Source organism: Cyrtonyx montezumae, unplaced genomic scaffold, assembly GCF_038088225.1.
Source record: "Cyrtonyx montezumae isolate F1298 unplaced genomic scaffold, pur_monq_1.0 scaffold_2, whole genome shotgun sequence".
NCBI lineage: Eukaryota > Metazoa > Chordata > Aves > Galliformes > Odontophoridae > Cyrtonyx > Cyrtonyx montezumae.
Window position 1 is genome coordinate 46,720,928 of NW_027071936.1, and position 20,857 is coordinate 46,741,784.

At 41.7% G+C, this 20,857-nt stretch overlaps 1 protein-coding gene across 8 annotated transcripts in view; it reads right to left on the reverse strand.

The window, feature by feature from the left end:
• Window positions 1–20,857, reverse strand: part of LIMCH1 (LIM and calponin homology domains 1) — a 166,745-nt gene that overhangs the window by 81,819 nt on the left and 64,069 nt on the right. For all 8 annotated transcript variants that reach the window (XM_065737084.1, XM_065737082.1, XM_065737083.1 and 5 more), the window contains exon 3: window positions 13,728–13,797. In XM_065737084.1, coding sequence (XP_065593156.1) covers window positions 13,728–13,797 — 70 coding nt within the window. The remainder of the gene's footprint in view (window positions 1–13,727; window positions 13,798–20,857) is intronic.

Consider the following 20,857-nt stretch of genomic DNA (forward strand, 5'->3'; position numbering starts at 1 on the left):
GCAAGAGTTGCAAAGTTGGGATTGGTTTTGGAAAAAAACAGCAAGTCTGCTTCCAACTGAACTAAAAACAGTACCCAAAGGACAACAGCCATGAGGCAGTGTTTGCTCAGAGAAGGCATTAGAAATATCCAGGGACAGCTGGAAACACCAGTGAGATTTGCTGGCTGTACAACCAGCCACATGAAACGCACCCAGATCCAGTTATATAAGGCAAGGAGCAGGCAGAGCACCCACAGTTCCATCAATTTATGGCCTGATATTTGTTGCCTCATGACAGGTGCAAGGGTGAGGCTCACATCTGGCACTTAAGCCAGAGAAGAGCCCAGCGCACAGATACCACATACAAAGTCTGGGAGCATTTCTCTGGTTGCTACAGTAAAACGAGAGCCAGTAATGCCCACATCATAGCTGAAAAAAAGGAAAAGAAGGAGAGCTGGGAGACAGCATGTTTAGCATTGGCCGTACAGGGAAACACAAGTTTAATTCTAAATTCTGCATGAGAAATAGTGCAATTCAAAGAGAAATGCCAAGGAGATGAAGCAGTATACAGAATGGACTGAAAAAGTTAAGCTGAACTCAGCAGAGACTTGCATGCATGCACACATTTAGCAAGTTCAATTCTATCCCTTATTTAAAGTCTGAAAAGAGACCTCCCTTTCACACATTTCACAGTAATAAATCAGGGCACGGTACTGCCCCCAAATAGAAACAGACATTCACATCTCAGTAACAGTATTTCCTGCATGAAGATTAGGAGGCAGCAGCAAACAAAAGTGGTAACAGAGCCAGGACTTTAGCAGGACACTGCTCCAAGCAGAGGAGGATTAATTTCCTAGGCTATTACTTACATTACTTGTCCAAAAATGAATGTGTAACTCCCCCAGATAAGGTGTGGGGCAGATTTCCACACTGTAGCACAAGGCTATGCAGTCTTCAAAAGGTTAACAGCTAATGGCTTTGATGTGCCTCAGCCAGATAGCTCAGCCTACCACTGCATTTTTTGCACAAGCAATTAACTAAGCTGCTTCCTTTGCAGCATTAATTTTAATGGCTTTACAATTGTATCGTTATACCTCTGGACATTAAGAGGAAGTACATTACAATCGGAGAGTACTGTGCCAAGCAGGAAGCAAGTGGCTTCTATCCAGAAGCACCGAGGAATGCAAAAAGCAAGGACACTTCAGTGTCAGCCTCTATGAACTCTTGACCACAGCACTGGACTTCAGAATTTCACTGGACTCTGCTCATGGACCTTTATAAAGCACCTGGGCTATATTCCACTAGCTGGTCTGTCTGATCGCTTGTTTGAAGCCAGGAAAACAACTGCGGTGTGATCTTTGGAGAGAGACATGTCCCATCATCTGCCTTCAGCACGTATGCTCCTGCTGGCAACACGCACAGCATCTGACAGCAATCTGCTCACACCACCAGAAAAGGTTTTCTGCATAGAAACAGTACAGACAGTTGCTAGCGGATGGAAAGTGCAACAGAATTCACGTTGGCAAGTTGATCCACAGCCAAAAAGGAGATTAGAGGCAGCATTCTTTCTCCTTCATCCTCCATGGAAGGGCTGGGGTCCCAACAGACCGTTGCTAACCTATCCTGGCTCTCTTGTCCCAGGAAGATTTGGAGAGAGCTTGAGCCTCACTAGTCTACCAGTTTGTAGATTTGTCAGCAGGCAGGAAACCTTTGTCCCCGCTCACCTGAAGAGGCTGATCTGGCTGGAGCTGTCTGGAAGGCACCCTTCTTTACCCATCCCAAGAGCTATCAGCTATCAAAATTCCCTGAGACATACATCTGATCACATGGATTTGACAGGCAACAGGATCTATATCACAGATGCTGTAAGAATGAGGGGTAGTAGTAAATAGAGCAAATATTTTCACTTTGATCAACTCTTTTTACAATGCAGTTACCTCTTACTCTGACAAATAAGTACCAGGATCTAGCTGTTCCCCAGTGCCGAGGCTGCATGTCACTGAAAAAGACAGTTGAGGATAAGACTGTATTTATAGCACAGACCTACAGGCTGCAACCTGTGAGTGGCTTTCCAGAATTAGGGAGCAAGAATATCTACTACAGTTTTAACCACAAACAACATTTAAACTGGAGATTTCAGTGAGACACTTTCCCAGGTTATTGCGTCCTTTGATTCTGACCAATAACTTTAGGATTGTGTCTAAGTTTAAACTCCTTAGCAACAGCCTTGTAACTGCTTTAAGCTGATGGAAGTTCATCTGGTTGCCAGAAGGGACAGCATCTCCTGGCATTAGGTGAAACTATTATTCTTCTGGTACTTAAAGATACTAGAAGTTTGTTCTTTAAAAGTTTGTCATTTCTAAAATAGTCACTTGACTACAGCCAGCAAACCAATGCAGTACAAACCATGGCAGAACTCGCAGAAGGAGCTAAATCTAAAGATTAATGCAGTGGTCAATCTGTACTTTCCACGGGTGTAAATGAACTCCTGCTGGAAATCAGCTGCCCTCCCCAATGCAAAGACTCTGCCATTTATAGTAAAGGTTAATGCCATGATAAGAGCAAGTTCACATTTCAGCTACCCAGCATTAGGTTTTCAGCAGCCACAGTGGTTTCTTTTTTTTCAATGTTATGCTTGGAATCCTTCATTTTATTAAACCTACTGCATCCAAAAAACAGTGTAAACAATCATTAGTCAAAGCTTCTATTTGTATAGCTTATAAACAACATCTCTGTGAAGTCACCTGACAGTCCCAAACAGGTAGATCCTTTGGTTTTAACTGAGCACTCTTTTCTGAACTGTGGGAATTAGCTAACCCCTCACAGAGCAATAAAACCATTGGTGTGAAACAAAAAAATTCAGCAAGGAACTGCTCCACTGCAACCATTTTCTTGGGTGTGTATACAGAAAAAGCTCTCCTTCCTTCTGAATTGCATGCCAACATTTTAAATTATTTAATGTGAATAAAGTTAACTGTTAATACCTATTATATAAAATATCAATTAAAGTCATGGTTGAAAACAGAAGTGGGGAGAGCAGTCTAAAAACAGGCTCTGAATGACACAGGAATGCCTGTGGTATTTTTGTAAGTGTTATTTATTATTTGTATTAACATACTGTCTAGGAGTCCTGGCTGCGGAGCAGGACTCATGGGGTGAGGTGTTAGACAAAAACAGACCAGCAGATGATCCTTCCAACAAAGAGCTTACACATATTATTAGCACTTGGCCAAAACAAGTCCTGACATTCCCAGTGGCAGTGCTCAGCAGGCTCGGGACACAGGTTAAGCTGTTTGTGAAGCTGCACCTTTGAATCCTAACCCATCTACTTTGGGAACAGGTCTCAACCACACAACTACATTTGCACCTGCCTATGGCTGTGGTGCAAAGCACATGCCCTACAAACCTCCACACACACTGACTTGTGCCATCCTAACCAACAAGGAAACCATGTGAGGTGCTCAGGATGCTGTAATTACAGACTTCAGCTTTTAACGGGACAGTAGTCGAAAGCATGGCAGAAAGAGATGATCTTGTTGGAGTTGCAAATAGGGATCACAGCCAATGAACAGCTTAGCTTATCCAGTGCACTGTACACACAGCTGTCAAAGAAGCATCTACAGGAGGGGAGCTCAGGACAGCATAGTGGCTGGTCTGAGAGTGCTGTCTGGGATCTACAGTACACAGTGCACAGAAAAACCTGAATAATCTCCTTTTCAGAACCAAGAAATAAAGGTGTCCCTCACTCTTGGTTTTTGATGGGTTACCTCTTATTAACTGCCTTTCAGCCTCTCTTACATCTGTACACCTGGAAGTCATTAAAGTATAAACTTGGAAATTGCCAACAAAATCTCAACCCAGGCACAGCAGTGGATTAAATGGACGATTAGTTTTAAGCATCAGAAGTGAGTTTCTGAACCGAATACAACAGCACAGCAAATATAACCGTTTCAACCAATAATATGTTAAACAAGATGCCAACACTGTGCTCTGCATTTGATTCACAACTTTTTCTCTAAATGGAAAGAAGACAATGTTTTCTGGACGGCATTTGTATGGTTAATTGGGAGCAATAAGAACTTTCAATTCAGACTAAAAGCAGCAGTTGAATTTCAGTTTAAAGTTTTAGTTTATATTGGTTTGCATTTCATTATTTCCCTATCAACACTACTTCCTCTATGCCTCCTGCCAAGTTTGAACTGACGGATGTTTTCATCTTTTTTGATGAATTAACTGCACTGTCGCTGTAGACTGATTGTTCTGCACAGATCCAGTTTACAAACACTTACCCTAAATATGGTTCTAGTCGAACACTCAGACATCAGAACTGATAGGGGGCACAGGGAGTGAACAGAAACTAACTACTACAGAGAGATCCATAGGAACCATAGTAAGATAGTTTGATAGAATTTTATTATGATGCTTACTGTTCTGCTCTCCATCAATGTTCACAAAGATGCATTTGGGAAACGAGTGCCAAGAACTTACTGTTTTCAGACAGTCAGGAAATGTTGCTTCTGTTTACTTCTCATGTACCACAACTTACACAACAGGACTTTTCTATGATACAACTGCACTGGCAAATGAATTTGTCCAGAAGATATCAAAAGTACAAAATAAGGAAACAGAAATTATAATGTATTACGCATTTAGATATTACAATGGAAGTTCTTTCTTCCCAGGAAGTACTATAAGGAGAGTGAGAAATGAAGAAAAATTGTCTTCTTATTCTTCCTTTAAGAAAACAACAACACACAGCTGGGAACATGTACAGTTGGGAAGATTAATAAAAATAATATATATCAGTTGAAAATCCTCCTCAAATCATTTTTGACAGTATTATGGTATATTCGTCTCTTGTAATTGCATTTTCAGGTTCATATCTGCATGAAGAAAAATAACTTAATTTTCTGAACTTAATTCAATGTACAAATTCCTGAAAGCTAATACAATTCTCAAATACTGTTGAGACATCATACGACATCAATTTATGCAACAGACAGCATAAAAGCAAATTACCAGCAACATCAGACAGATAACTATTCTTAATAAGGTTCACAGCAAGTTCCCAGAGAATATTTTGCCAAAAGAAACTTCCTAGGAAAATAATCAATAGGAAAAAAAAAAAACAAAAAAACACTTGCTTTCAAAGGAAGCTTTTTTTAAACAGTAAGTTACAGTTCCGTTCACCTTGGTGCAATAACTATGCAAGCAGGTGATTTTCACATGGGCTGTTTTTTTGCCTTGCTAAATCATATAAATATTGCAAGGATGAGGCCCATACACAAGCTGAAAACCGGATACTACAGTAAACAGATTTTTGTTCAGAAGTGGTGAAACATGAGCCAAGATACAAGCTGAAGTTCAGCCCTTTAACTTTGTCTTGGCTACTTCCTTCTATTATATGTGAGACTCTTTCACACAGTCTCTGAAGTAAGTGTCTAAGCTCCGGTGGGGATTGGTCAAGGAACTGAAGTAATGCTATAAACTCTCCTAAACCCTGTCAAGCAAAAGATAAGGCAGAAACAATTTCTTTTCTCACAGAGTGATATTATTCAGAGACAGAAAAAACTAGGATTTTTTTAATTTTTTTAAGCAAAAGGATAGCTAGCTAACATATAGTTAGCATTAGAGAGCAATGATTACCTAATTACCTAAAAAGCTGCAAATGTGTTATTTTTATGGAATATATAATTCCACAGTTGTACAAACTGAAACCTTAAAAATAAGTTGTGTCCACTACGAACGTCCTACCAAGTGAACGAAACCAACAGCAACTGTCTTGGTAAAAACCACTTACAGTATAATCACATTTGTTGTACTCTAAGAAGCCATCATTGTGACTAAAATACTTTTCCAGGCTTGCACAATTAAATATGTGAAACGATACTTCTGGAAACCTGACAGCCTTAAAAATAGATGTTCAGTATCACTTTCTAGCATGAGAAAATTTATTCTAGTAACATGGCTCTTTCAGCAAAGCCTGTTATTCCTACATGTGTTTAATATGTTCTTTGGATGTTTTGTGAATTTCCCTTTTGATGAGAGCATTCTGGATTAATGGATAATGAACAAGAATAAGAAAGCATTTTATCAAATTTATTGCTCGGTGCAAGTCTGAACACTAAGCCATTGGTTCTATGTTTTATTTCATTAAAGCAATGCATCATCTCTAGTGTGATAACAGAACCAGTCGGCACTTTTGGAGATCAAAGCGAATTAGAAACAGGCCTGCCAAGCTGAGCACATGTAATTTTATATGTAATGTTGCATACAGTCCACATCCTGGCTGAGACTTGCAACCAGACAAAGATCATCTTTGTCTATTTATACAGCCTGCACTTACTACAGAGGTGTACAAACCCTTGAGTCCTCACTCTAACACTACAATAATATGAACCAATAAACTTTGCAACATGATTGCTGTTCTGGTATACAAAAGGTCTTCAATGTAAGCCATTCTTCTTAAACCACATCAGGAAATCACTGGTAAGATTTTCAGAATAACTATGGATTCATCTAGCTTTAAACACCAGGAAAAGTTTGAACAATTTAATCCATCAACTAGACCAGCTGCACACAAAACTTCACAGCAGTGTTATAAGAAATCACTCAAACACCAAATACAGGCAATTTTTTTTTCAGCTGACAATATTCCCAGACGAATACTTCAGTATGTCCACAATAAAGGCCTAGAATTTACTCTGTTTTCTTTCAATACAGCATACCTCTTCATTTGTCCTTACAATAACAAAGGAAAAAATAGACTAGGGCTCAGAGAACAGAACTAGACCTAAGTAGACATTTTGTAGACCAACATTATATGTGACTGCTTATGCCTCTGGAGCTTAATGATGAATCTAAAACAACAATGTGTAAGTTTACAATTACTCCTAAGCTTTAGGTGCAGCTCTCTATCAACAAAAATCTACTTATCATCTCGGCTACTACAAACTTACTCTATACTGCTGTATACTAAATGAGCTATTGAGATTAAATTAAAATAGAATGATTAAGTTACACTTTTTAGGCAGAAGGAGTATCTAGAAATTCAAAAGCACACGCTGTACTCAAAGCAAATAAGGTAGCCATGCTTCTAGAGTATTTCTATGAGTATTGGTGTAAACCACACATACTGAGGTGAAAATACTGGAACAGTTAACGTATACTATGTCAAGCCAACCAAAGCTAAGATAATAAAGAAAAATCAGCAATAAAGTAATGTCCCTCATATGCAGACAACTAAGAGGTATACTGTTTCTGGAAAGTAATGTCAATTTTATTTATTTTAAGCACACAGACACAGTACAGGTGAGGGAAAAGAAAAAGATACACAATGTGCTCAAACACAATAGTGATGTCTATACTTCAAAATATTATATCATAAATACATTTCAACTGAGAACAACACTCAGTCATTTTAAATTTGCACACTATCACTGAAGAAGCCACTTACCCCTCACTAAATAAAAACAGCAAAAAATGTCAGCAGGTACAGGGCTAGACATGTTTAAAGTCAAGCCCCATTTTGAAGGCTGTCTGTGTTTGGAAGAGAACACACATAGCAGGTAAAAAACACCCATTAGTAAAATAAGTAAAATTTAAAAAGCCAGAAGCACAAGTCAACTTTTCTAATAGCCTGTTTTTATTAGGAAAAATTACTAGGAAAAATATTTAGAATTTAGAATTACTTTATTAGGAAAAATATTTAGAAAAAGAATTACTGAAGATTGCTAGAGGATGTGGGTACAAAGGTTAAAAAGAAAAATCACCTTCCAATATGAAATTAATCTGCTGTATCATTAACAGCCTGTAAACCACTGCTCTCTTGTTGCTTTGAAGACATATCTTCCAATAGAGAGATTTATCTCAAGAAATGAGAAGAATACAACACAGTCACTTTTTCTGTGACTTTCCTCCAACAACCACCTTACCTTTGGGATTTTAATCATGAATAAGTAACAGAACAATGTAATTCAATATCATCCTCTTAGAACAGTAGTAACAAAAATGGAATCTTTTATTAAAGGGAGCAAAGGAAAAGATAAGTGCTCTACTGGTATCTTCTGCAGCAGCTTATTCCAAATATACTTATCAGTAGGGACTGAGTATGAAAAAGAACTAGAGGGATTTTAGAGACAAAAGAAAAGCACACAAGAAAACATCACAGAAAGACTATGCAGTATTCATGCGGAAACATGTCTGTCAATCTACAGTTTGAGGGACCTGGCCTTAAGTTCATAAGTTCTTAAGTTCATAAGGTTGGAAAGGACCTATAAGATCATCTAGTCCAACCATCCTCCTATCACTATCCCTACCCAACTACTAAATCAAATCCCTTAGCACCTCATCTAAACGCTTCTTGAACAGCGCTAGGGATGGTGCCTCAACCACCTCCCTAGGCAGGCCATTCCAGTGCCTGACCACTCTTTCAGAAAAGAAATGCTTCCTGAGGTCTAATCTAAATCTTCCCCGGCGCAACTTGTGGCCATTCCCTCTCGTCCTGTCATTATTTATCAGGGAGAAGAGGCCCACCCCGTCCTCACCACAACCCCCCTTCAGGAAGTGGTAGAGTGCAATAAGGTCTCCTCTGAGCCTCCTCTTCTCCAGACTAAACAATCCCAGCTCCCTCAGCCGCTCCTCATAAGACTTGTGCTCCAGACCCCTCACCAGTTTTGTTGCCCTTCTCTGAACACGCTCCAGGGCCTCAATGTCCTTCTTGTAGTGAGGGGCCCAAAACTGAACACAGTACTCGAGGTGCGGCCGTACCAGAGCTGAGTACAGGGGGATGATCACCTCCCTGCTCCTGCTGGCTACACTATTTCTAATACAGGCCAGGATGCTGTTGGCCTTCTTGGCCACCTGGGCACACTGCCGGCTCATGTTGAGCCGAGCATCAACCAACACCCCCAGGTCCTTTTCCTCTCTACATTCTTCAAGCCATTCTGCCCCAAGCCTATAGCATTGCATGGGGTTATTGTGGCCAAAGTGCAGGACCCGGCACTTGGTCTTATTGAACCTCATCCCATTGAGCTCAGCCCAGCTGTTCAGCCTATCCAAATCCCTCTGAAGGGCCTCCCTACCCTCAGGCATATTGACACATCCTCCCAACTTGGTGTCATCTGCAAACTTACTGAGGGTACACTCAATTCCCTCGTCTAGGTCATCAATAAAGATATTAAACAAGATGGGCCCCAAAACTGACCCTTGAGGGCCACCACTCGTAACAGGACGCCAGCTGGACTTAACTCCATTAACCACTACCCTCTGGGCATGGCCCTCCAGCCAGTTCTCCACCCAGAGAAGAGTGAACCTGTCCACACCACGGGCTGCCAGTTTCCTTAGGAGAATACTGTGGGAGACCGTGTCAAAGGCCTTGCTGAAGTCCAGGTAGACTACATCAACAGCCTTTCCCTCATCTACCTGTCTGGTCACCCAGTCATAGAAGGAGATGAGGTTGGACAAGCATGACCTGCCCCTGGTAAACCCGTGCTGGCTGGGTCTGATCCCTTTATTGCCATGCACGTGTCGTGTGATTTCCCTCAAGATCATCTTTTCCATAACTTTCCCTGATACCGAGGTCAGGCTGACAGGCCTGTAGTTCCCCGGGTCTTCCTTACGGCCTTTCTTGTAGATGGGAGTCACATCGGCAAGCCTCCAATCTTGTGGGACCTCTCCAGATAACCAGGAATGCTGATAGATGGCAGAAAGCGGCTCGGCAATCACCTCTGCTAGCTCCCTCAGCACCCTTGGGTGGATCCCATCTGGCCCCATGGACTTGTGGCAGTTCAGATGGAGGAGAAGATCTCTGACTGTCTCTGCTTGGATCACAGGGGGTGCATTATGCGCCCCGTCCCGGACTTCCAGGTCAGGGCAAGTACCCTGTGGACAACTGTTCTGTCTATTAAAGACAGATGTGAAGAAGGCATTGAGAACCTCAGCCTTTTCCTTATCATCTGTGGTTACACTCCCTGCCTCGTTGAGTAAAGGAGGGAAATTTTCCTTAGTTTTTCTCCTGCTGTTAATATATTTGTAAAAGGGTTTCCTGTTCTCCTTTACAGCAGTAGCCAGTCTAAGTTCAAGCTGGGCTTTAGCATTTCTAATTTTCTGCCTGCAGATCTTGGCCAGTTCTCTGTAGTCACCCCAAGTAGCCTGACCCATCTTCCAGAGGACATAGACTCTCTTTTTCTCTCGGAGTCTCAACAAAAGATCCCGGTTCATCCACACTGGTCTTTTTCTCCTCCAGCTTGACTTACGGGACTCCGGGACTGCCTGCTCCTGTGCCTTTAAGATTTCCATCTTGAGAAGCATCCAGACTTCCTGGACCCCTTTACCCCTCAGGAGCAAGTCCCAAGGGACCCTTGCAACAAGTGTCCTGAACAGGTCAAAGTCTGCCCTCCGGAAGTCCAAGGTAATAGTTTTGCTAGTCACCCTCTTGACGTCACCCAGAATAGCAAACTCCACCATTTCATGGTCACTCTGGCCAAGACAATCTCCAACCTTCACATCCCCTACTAGTCCTTCCCTGTTAGTGAAAAGTAGGTCAAGCAAGGCATCTCCCCTGGTAGGCTCTTGCACCAGCTGTGTCAGGAAGCAATCATCCACACATTCTAGAAATCTCAAGGACTGCTTCCTCTGCGCAGTATTATATTTCCAGCATATATCAGGGAAGTTGAAGTCCCCCATGAGAACGAGTGCTGGCCAACATGCAACATCTACAAGTTGTTTATAGAACACCTCGTCTATTTATTCATCCTGACTAGGCGGTCTATAACAGACCCCCACCACAATGTCACTCCTAAAGACTATCCCCCTGATCCTTATCCATAGACACTCTACTTTGTCATTTCCAACCACTAGCTCTTCAACATCAAAACACTCTCTGATATAGTGAGCTATGCCACCACCCTTTCTTCCCTGTCTATCCCTTCTGAAGAGCTTGTAGCCATCAATCCCAGTATTCCAGTCATGGGAGAGGTCCCACCATGTTTCTGTAATAGCCACAAGGTCATAGTTAGCCTGCCTCACAATGGCTTCAAGCTCTTCTTGTTTATTGCCCATGCTGCGTGCATTGGTATAGATGCACTTCAGCTGAGATATCTGCCTCACCCCTTTCTCCAGCACAGCCTCCTTAGGCTCTTTACTGGTGAGCCCTGTTTTATCCCCTTCCCCTGTCACAGCTAGTTTAAAGCTCTCTCAATGAGTCCAGCTAGCTCCTGTGCTAGGATTTGTTTCCCCCTTTGGGACAGGTGCATCCCATCAACAGATAACAAGCCAGGAGTCGAATAAACTGTCCCATGGTCAAAAAATCCAAAGTGTCTATCTCTACACCAACCTCTCAGCCAATTATTCATCACCTGTGTTTTCCTAGCCCATTCTGTGTCCTTCACCGCCCCAGAAGGTATGGAAGCAAACACCACTTGTGCTCCCACCCCTTGAACTAATCGCCCTAATCCCCTGAAATCTCTTTTCATAGTTCGCAGACTTCTCTGAGATATTTCATTGCAGTCTGCCTGAACTATGAGTAATGGGTAGTAGTTGTTGGGGCATATCAAGTCCGGGAGTCTTCTAGTAATGTCCCTGATCCGAGCCCCAGGGAGACAGCACACTTCCCTGCGGTTTGGGTCTGGTCTGCAAATGGGGCCCTCAGTTCCCTTTAAAAGGGAGCCACCCACTACGATCACCTTCCTTTCTTTTTTAGTAGCAGCAGTCTCAATGCACGGAGTTGACTGCCTTGCCATTGGTGACCTCCTGCGGGAATCTTCCTGCACTTCACCCCTTATCACCTCTTCAACTTCCAGTGCTGCAAATCTATTGCTTAGGGGTATCTGGGGACACTGGGGAGGCAGAGGGGGAGATTGCCCACGGTACTGAGCAGGGTACCGAGCAGGGACTCTCTGCCAGCCCTCCCTATCCCTCAGATATCCCCCTTCTGCCCTACGGGGACAGGTCAGGGAGTCCACCACCAACTGTGGGGGATCTCCCTGGTGCCTTTCTCTCTGGCACTCTAGGGAGTTACTCCACCAGTCAATCTCCCGCTCACAGTCCCTGATGGCCCTCAGTCTCTCAACCTCCTCCTTCAATTCAACCACCATGTTAAGCAGATCTTCCACCTGCCCACACCTTGCACAGGAGAACTGCTTAGCACCCTCATCCAGCAGTAGCAGGCTCTGGCACTCCTTGCAACCAGAGACCTGTGTAGCCACACTTCTAGGCAGACCTTCTGTCTGGGTCGCCACAGCCTTCTTAAGGCAAGCCCTCTGTCTTGTAGAGACCATGGCACAAAAAAAAATAAAAACAAAGAAATGAAAAAATTGGAAGTAAATAAATAAATAATAGTTTATAATAATATATATATAGATATGAATTGTAATGTGATACTTCGCTGCCCTCCCTGAGCCCTTCAGGGATATACCCCTTCAGCCCTATTCAGCTGAGGGGTGTGGGCCAGGGCGCTGAAACCTTGGCAACGCCTATGCCTCGTTAACGCCTATGCCTCGTTAACGCTTCGTTAACCTCTCGGGAGAACAGCCATTGGGACTGGCTGCTCTCACTCGGTTCCCAAGAGACTGGAACCTCCCGAAAACCCACCCTGTACCTCAGTCAGCCACTGCAGCTCCGGCTGTGCCGACTCCAAAGCAGTTGATCACGAGGACTGAGCGGTACTTCCGGGTTCTGACCGTTTTAAATCCCCCGCCGTTTCCCTGGCAACGCCTACGCCACGTCAGCCTCTCGCGAGAGAGAGCTGCCGGGGTCTGCTGGGACTAGCTGCTCTCACTCGGTTCCCGAGAGACAGGAACCTCCCGAAAACCCACCCTGTACCTCAATCAGCCACTGCAGCTCCGGCTGTGCCGACTTCAAAGCAGTTGATCACGAGGACTGAGCACGAAGGACTGACTTAAAAGTCTGAACACACTGAAAAGTTTTATTTAATTGTTTATAAAGGAACACTGATCTCAAATATCAACAAATAATATGTTCTGAACCTTATACAACTAAGTTAAAACATCAGTAGTGTTGAAACAAAAAGGATCTATGTATGCAAGGTCATCATTTGTGTAAAATTAGGATGGTCAGCCTCCACATGTCCAAGAGGATCATTCATTCCCAGTCACATCTCCAGGCAAAAAATACAAATAAATAATAAATTAAATAAATAAACACAGCCATATTTCTGTCACTAGTCCTACTTGACCCAGCATCCATTAATACCCCCGTTCTTTCCTAGCAGCAGGAACAGGACCTTGCCCCTCTGAGATGACCTCCTGAGCACCAGAAGCAGCTGAAGTGAAGTGCCTTAAGGGGCAGTTTCAGGGTACAGGTTGTAAGCACCTTCTCTGTGGTCTTCCTTGCCCTTACAGATTATGTGCAAATGGTTCCCTAAATAGTCCTGCAATGAATGCTACCTGTAGACTGTGGCATTCTGAGGAAAAGGCAGAGGAGAGAAAGTAGAAAAATACATTACCCTTTCTTTTTGAAAGAGTACCTTTCTGTGGTCACCATTTGAAAAGCATGCAAGTGAGACAGCATATAACCAAGATAATTTTCCTCTAAAAATACAACCTCCCTCTTGATACTTCCCACTTCTGGAAGAAAAAGACTGGAAGGCCTTCAGTGTATTACAGTGTTCAGATTTCAGTAAATCAGGAGAGTCTGAACTACAGAAGTAACTGTTATCTAGATCAGACAGTCACAAAAACAAGGTAGAAAAAGCAGCAGTGAGATTTTTCTCCATTTGATATACTCACCAAACCTGCAATAGGGGTTGGTAGTCTATTGATCTTTTTGACCAATCCTGGCTTTATTGCATTCAGCAACCTGTTATGAGAAAGGAGTATTTATGAGTGCTACATCACAAAACCCAAATTGTCAAACACTTGTCCCCAGCATATAAACATTTCAGTATGGCTAGGAAAGATTCATCCCACTGTCTTCTCCTGCAAATACATGTACATACCCCAGGTTCCATCACTGAAATGAAGAAACACTACAAAAAGAAACATCCTCAGTATCCCAAGGAAGAACAGTCTGACAGTTTCTACACTTCAGGGTGAGGAATTTTCATGATAAAATCCTCTTGTAACAAACCGTGTTTCCCTGCCACTCTTCTCCCAATGGAAAATCTCATGCTTTTTATCCAAAGGCTGAAAATTCCATCCCAATCATTGGGAAGAAAATAATCAGATCAAGACAATCACTTCCAATTCAAGATATTGAAAGATATCAACAAAAGGTTGATATGCTTAAAACTCTAATGCTTAAAACTCTACAAATGAGAGCATCCACAATGAAAAAGAAGAAATCTCCCACTGTGCTGACACTCCATCTATTCAGGAGCCACCCCTTTCAGAAGCCTACTATAACCATGAGTGGCAGAGAACAGCATAAATGGCAGGGGGGTCATATATGTATTTTTTATCTTCTTGCAGTTAAAAACAAACTCAGCCTCATAAAAATTGCTGTATTACTCCTGACTTTTGCTTATGATAAAATCTAGAACTCTCACGTCCTAGAAAACAAAAGATGAGAGAATATACTTCATATACATAAACCCAACACTCCTTTTTTAACCCCCAGATACATAGAATAGCACAAAAAGAATAATACGTCTCTTTCTCTATAATCATAATTTTATTCCAAAAATCACTTTGTTTTCTTCAAATGCACAAACTTATTTTTCAGATTTGCAAAGCAGCAGTCCTATAAACAAATATTTTACATTCAGCTGTTGCAACAGGCAATGTAAGATTTCTTTTTCTTCACAGCACTTCCTGAATACTGTAGTTCTGTTGTGACTTCAATATACAGTGCCTATTCTGTTCCAAGGAAAAAAATAAACATTAACAAAAGTATCCAATTTTCTTTACTACTAATACATGAATACACCAGGCACAATCACACATACTGCAGGAGCATACCAAATGCCATAAATAACAACAGAAAGTAAAGTGAAAAGGTCTCAATGGAAACCCTAAAGTCAAAGCCCATTTGCAATGAACTCTCAGACTGGTGTGTACAGGGTTCCCTGTGAAATATGGGGGGGGGGGTAAGATGAGAGGAAGGAAAAGAGCAGGGAATAAACAACACTTTAGATCACCGTTTGGAGTCTGAAGTGGGAGGAAATGGGCCAGGGCAGGATGGAAAAGCCTGAGGAAGAAAGGTCTCTATTATTAAAATGTTTACCTCCTGTTGGAAACATCTCTAAATGGTCTGGCACTAAAACCTCCAGGACTGGCCCACTGAAGAACGTGCCAAAGGCAGATTTCTTCCAGAGCAGTCTGGCTGCTTCTGAATTATTGCTTCATCTAGAGCAACAGTCCCGATGCCAAAACACTGAGTGTCGCCAGCTCGCCCGGCCATCAGCCTGGCTGAGAAGCCGCACTGTTTACACATCGTCACAGTGTCAGCCCTCAGTTCCACAGTCGCTATCTGCTCGTTTCTCTACTGAAGCTACTGAATACACCTCTTCTTACAGAGGCCAACACACACAAACTTATTTTTTTCTGCACTATTTGGACTGATATATAGCTTCTGTCTTGATACGTGAAATTTTATCAACTCCAGCAGGTTTCTGTCAAAATACAGGGCCAAGAAAACACCCATCCATGCTGCTCCGCAGACCTGGCCTAAGGCCCTCAGCAATAACCCATAGGAAAGTCCTGCTGTTGTGAAAATGCTTTCTGACGCAGGCCTTCCTGTGGCAGCCCCTTTCCAGACCTGCCACAACAGCAGCTCCAGGCTTTGCCATGCTCCCAGCCCTCACCCTAAGTGCATTCAGAGGTGAAGACATGACCCCTGGGGAACAAACTCAAATTCACAGAAGAGATCATTTTTGCATCCCAGCCCTTCCTACAGCCACTACATTGGCTCCATTTGCAGGCCCTATGCAGCTACAGCTCTTGGCCATGTCATTCTCCCAGCCATAGCCCTGACCATGACAGTGTGAGCTGATCTGTTTATAAATATTTGCTCTTTGCAGTACTTTCCCTTACCACTCAAATAAGATGTTGTAAAAAATCCACCAGAACCACTCAAAAACCTTGGCACATGGTACCTGGCAAAGCACCATCTAGCTAATAGACTGCAGGCATCTGGAACGAGATGACATAACTGTAACCAGAAACAGGTATTTTTTCTACGCTTAACTGCACAGCAAGTCTAGATGACTACGCTACAGGCATCTACAGACAGGGGAACAATTCCAGCACCTCTACTCCAGCCATATGGGTCATCTCTGAAAATTTTCTGAGATAAATATCCTTTCCATCCCCACAAAAGAGGCAAAACAACTTCACATTCTTCTGTCAGAATAAATGTTATAGGAACAAGGTAGAATCCATTAGCTTCCACATCAGCTGTAACATATACATAGTGTTCTATGCTTTATTTTCACAACATCTATCTCTAGTACAAAAGTTAACCCTATCACTCTCGTACTACAGGGCAGAAAACCAATGTGACCCATATACACAACAATGAGCTAAAGCCCTGTCCATCAGGTTAGACAAATCACTTCCATCACTTTTGCAAGTATGGGACAAAAACTGAGACAAAAAAGCACACAGTCCATGTCTCACAATATGAAAGCCTCCTCTAACTTTTTGAAATGACTTTTTCACTCGCAGCACAAAGATGCTTAAGGCACCTGCTGAACAAACACCTGTAATTACACACATACAACCCTCTGCCTCAGACACCTGCTTAGAATGGGCAGATCAGCAATGTTGATCAGTCTATTGAAGTCACCAAGGTCCCTGCTGGCAGGTTCAAAGACAAGTTTAGAGCCAGATAACAAACTGCACTGAGACTTTAAATGACCACCCATTTTTCTGAGTACTTCCTATCTTCTACTGACCCTGTCTCTCACACTTTCTCCTCCAAGGAGGCAGTCCTTTTCCTTGTGCAGCACAAATGACCAAAGTTCAGGTATTTTTATCCCTGTGAGGGTACCAAAGGCAGACATGCAGTTTGCTCTTAATGTAAATATCAGCCCCCCAGTTCTGCCTCAAAAATAATGGTCCACAAGTTGCAAGCTCAGGTTTTCCCAAGCACAGACTTTCAGTATTCAGTGTTTGGTTGTTGTTGTTGTTTTTTTGTAGAGTCATATTCTTCAAGCAAAGAAAACCCACAAACAGATTTTCATCCTCTAAAGAAAACAACAAAAACTTTACACAACCACATACCACATTCTGTTATGTAGAATTTGGTGAACTACTTTTTAAATTGTCAGAGTTGAAGCATAAAAATTGGATTTTTTTTTTAAGGTATTGGTACTATTTTTCATATTCCTGCAACCGGGAATCTAGGAAACCAGATATGAATGGGAAAAGTCCAACTATGCTGTCTTGAGAAAAGAAAAAAGCAGTTATTTTTAAGACTTCCATGACTTTTCATTTTTCCCTCCCCCTTCAATAAGATACTGCTAACTTCAAGTCTTACACCAGATGGTGAGGGAGTAGACACCATGAAACAGTGTCCTTCAGTGCTATTCTCAAAAGGAGATCATATGTACATTCCCCAGGTTTAGCCTTTTTTGGGAGCTGAGTTAAGGACCCATGCTGGAGATGACTGTCAAAACAAGGCTATGGAGGACTTCTAAAAATCCTCAGCTTTCAGGCAACTTGCTTCACACAGAAAACATGTTAGAGTCTTAACAACTACTGTTGCTAAAAGTTATTGACATGAAGGAGAGCAAAAAAAAAAAGGAATGAACAAATATAAAGACTATAATACTTTTCCTACTGAGGGAATTCTGGTATCTGATACCTCCTGCACGTCTCTGAAATAACCAAAAGGAACAAATGACAATGAAATCTCAATAAACATTTTAACAGTAGAATAAGCAAAAATATAGCAAGATGAGAAAAGATGAGGTAGAACAGTTCTTGAAAGAATTCAAATATAATATGAAAAAAAAATCCCACCAAACTCCCGAAAAACAATAACACAGGGTAAAACCAAAGCTCTATGGGTTCCATATGTAGAACAGGAGTCTTTGTATGCACGCACTTGAGCCATCACCAAGGTCCTTCAAACTCTCAGCTAGGATTTCTGTCCAGCTTCTCTGGACAGAATTTACACACCTGTCCTGAGTCAGGTCAGTCCTCTGTTTTCATTCTCTCCTTAAAGCTCTCTTGCCATTTTCAACACACCATTCACACATCCATCCCATCTATCCCTTCTCTGGACCAGGCAACAACTTAGATTCTTTGGCAGTCAGCTATTAGGTGCAGCTTGGTAAGACACTGCTCAGGAGCAGCCTTACCTTATGGAAACATCAGCACACAATGGCAATAGAAAGCTGATCCACTACCACTTTTATAGGAAGAAGCTAGGTCACTTCCTTCCCCTTGAGAAAAACAACTCTGGTACATATGGGAAGAATCAATTGCTTTATTTGGTACTGTCCTCAAGGCTTGAAATTCCAGGAGATAAGGTATCTCTGCTGTAGGACAGACAGGCTGAAATCAGTACTAGCTACCGTGTGACTAACCTATGAGACCTTCCTGGGGTTGTTTATCACCCATTAAGAATTTGAAAAGCTTCTGCCAGGAAAAGAAGGCGTTTCAGGCAACAGCTGATAAAAGATCTAATGAAAAGCACCAAGACAACTGTACATGAAATTCTTGCAAGAAAGCGTCAGTTAAGAAAATATTCGGAGGATGGCTGCCAAATCCAGCCTCCACAAAGTCTGTTTCTAAGAGGAAAATTTTCAGAGCATAAGCTTCAGAAATGGAAAAATGAAAGGCTGAAATGATGTGCGGTTCACAGATGAATCCAGGCTAAATGGATATGCATCCAACAGAGTTCATAGCTCCAATGGCAGATCATATTCCTAAAAAGAAAAGCTGACTAATGACCTAAACTTAAAGGTATTTCATATTTGTGAGTTCAGGAAATCCTATTGACAAAATCCCATCCACAGTAAACTTTCAAGGAGACATCTACATTTTAACAAACAGCTTTGCAGTACTTGACAATTTATCAGTTAAAACAGTTTCAGAATCTATGTATTTTAAACTTGTGCTATATAGTGGCAGCTCCAACACGCCCAAAATAGATGAAAAGGTGAAAAAAACCTCACTATTAATCTTAAATACAAACAAAACACATTGATACAGAGCAGATAACAAAATGACGATACACTTTGTTGCAAAGGAAGCAGTGAAGAAGTTTCAAAATATAGAGTTGCTCCAGAGGTCACAAAAATATTTTTGTGAAAACATTCTTGAGTGATTGCTAATGATGTCCCTGTTATTATTTATTTAGTGTCAGATGAACAAGGTGCTTTTTTCACATGCAAGACAGAACTGCCTTTGTCATATAAAGCCCTCACAGTCCGGTCTGATAAGTGAAAAGGGAATAAATAGCTATGCAAACCAGTAGGGCTAAGGAAAGTCAAGCCAAATTCAGCATAACATGAGCCATACTCTGGCAACTAGAAACATGAATAAGACAGAGGTCTTTCAAAGAAGAAAGGCAACAGGGAAGACTGTGCCTTCACAAGGACTAATTATACAGAACCTACCGCCACAATGAATGACATGTAGAACATCTCACGTACCTTCAGATTTACAACTCAATTTTACATGGTAGCAATAAGAACGGATAATTACCCGAAGTATTCATTCAAAACAAGCCCTTAAACATACACTCTTGGAAAGCTGAAACCTCTCACAGGATTACCTTGCTTTGCACTTCAGCAAAACTCAGTTTGAATGGATCAGTGTTCAGAGCCTTTTGCTCTGTCACTCACAAACCTGCACTGGAAAAACCCTACTATTTAGTCTGCTGAGATGCATAATTTTTCAGCATAATTACAAAGACAGGCCATTTTAATCGTACTTGAGCATGCCCCTCAACGGCCATTCTTCCCTTCTCATGCACGCAGCTAAACACTATGGTTTACATTACCCATGACCCCTCAGCCTAAGCTATACTAATAAGAAGCTCGTCATATTAACGTTGCAATAAAACTTAAGGATGAAAAACTCTGGGTCTGTATAAAACTTTTTCAGACGTCCTCACATGAACCTAAATCTCAGTGCTTAATGAGCCTTGGGGCCAGTCTCTCTAAACTGGAGCCATGCCAAATCCATGATGCTGATTATGGTTTGCCTTTACAATACCCAGCCTAAAAACTGCAGGAGAACACCAATCCCTTCTTACCTTAAGGCATGAGTCACATTCAAAATTTCAAGTACGCCTATGAAACTCAAATGCCTTCTTGGTTTTCAGGAATAGCAAATTCAAACAAAACTTAACTAAGCATAAGTGTCTGCATTGTATACTGTACAGTTGAGGGCTGAATTGATGCCAGGCCTGTACCACTGACAGAGAAGTAGAACAATGTACCAAAATCCTACAATTTACAAAGGTAACTGCATGCTTGTTTTCTCCTACCAGGTCTCCATAAATGATAGAGCAATTTTAAATAAAATATGTTAGCTTGCAAGAAAAGTCTGATTTTTAAAGAGCCAAACTGAAATACCATACATTCAACTAAAGCTGCTCTGAAATAGGGTTCCATACCTAACACTACCACTGACTCCAAAACAGAGTTTTTCTATTCCATCAGTGCATTATACTTGCACTGATCTGGCACATATCCAGCTCTTAGTGAAAACAGCATTCATGTCAGCCCAAAGCTTGGTCAGATGCATGATAGCCATGATGTAAACCTCAAGAAAGTCTGCTCTTCGAGAATAAGCAGCTCATTCATCACCAGAGACATAAGGAACACAAGCCAAGGAGATTTCTTATTTATAGAAAAAATTATTCTCATGACAGAGTAAACAATAAATTCCATTAAGTAATTCTTAATCAAAATCACCTTCAGCTCATACACATGCACAATCACACTTCATTTTTTAATTTA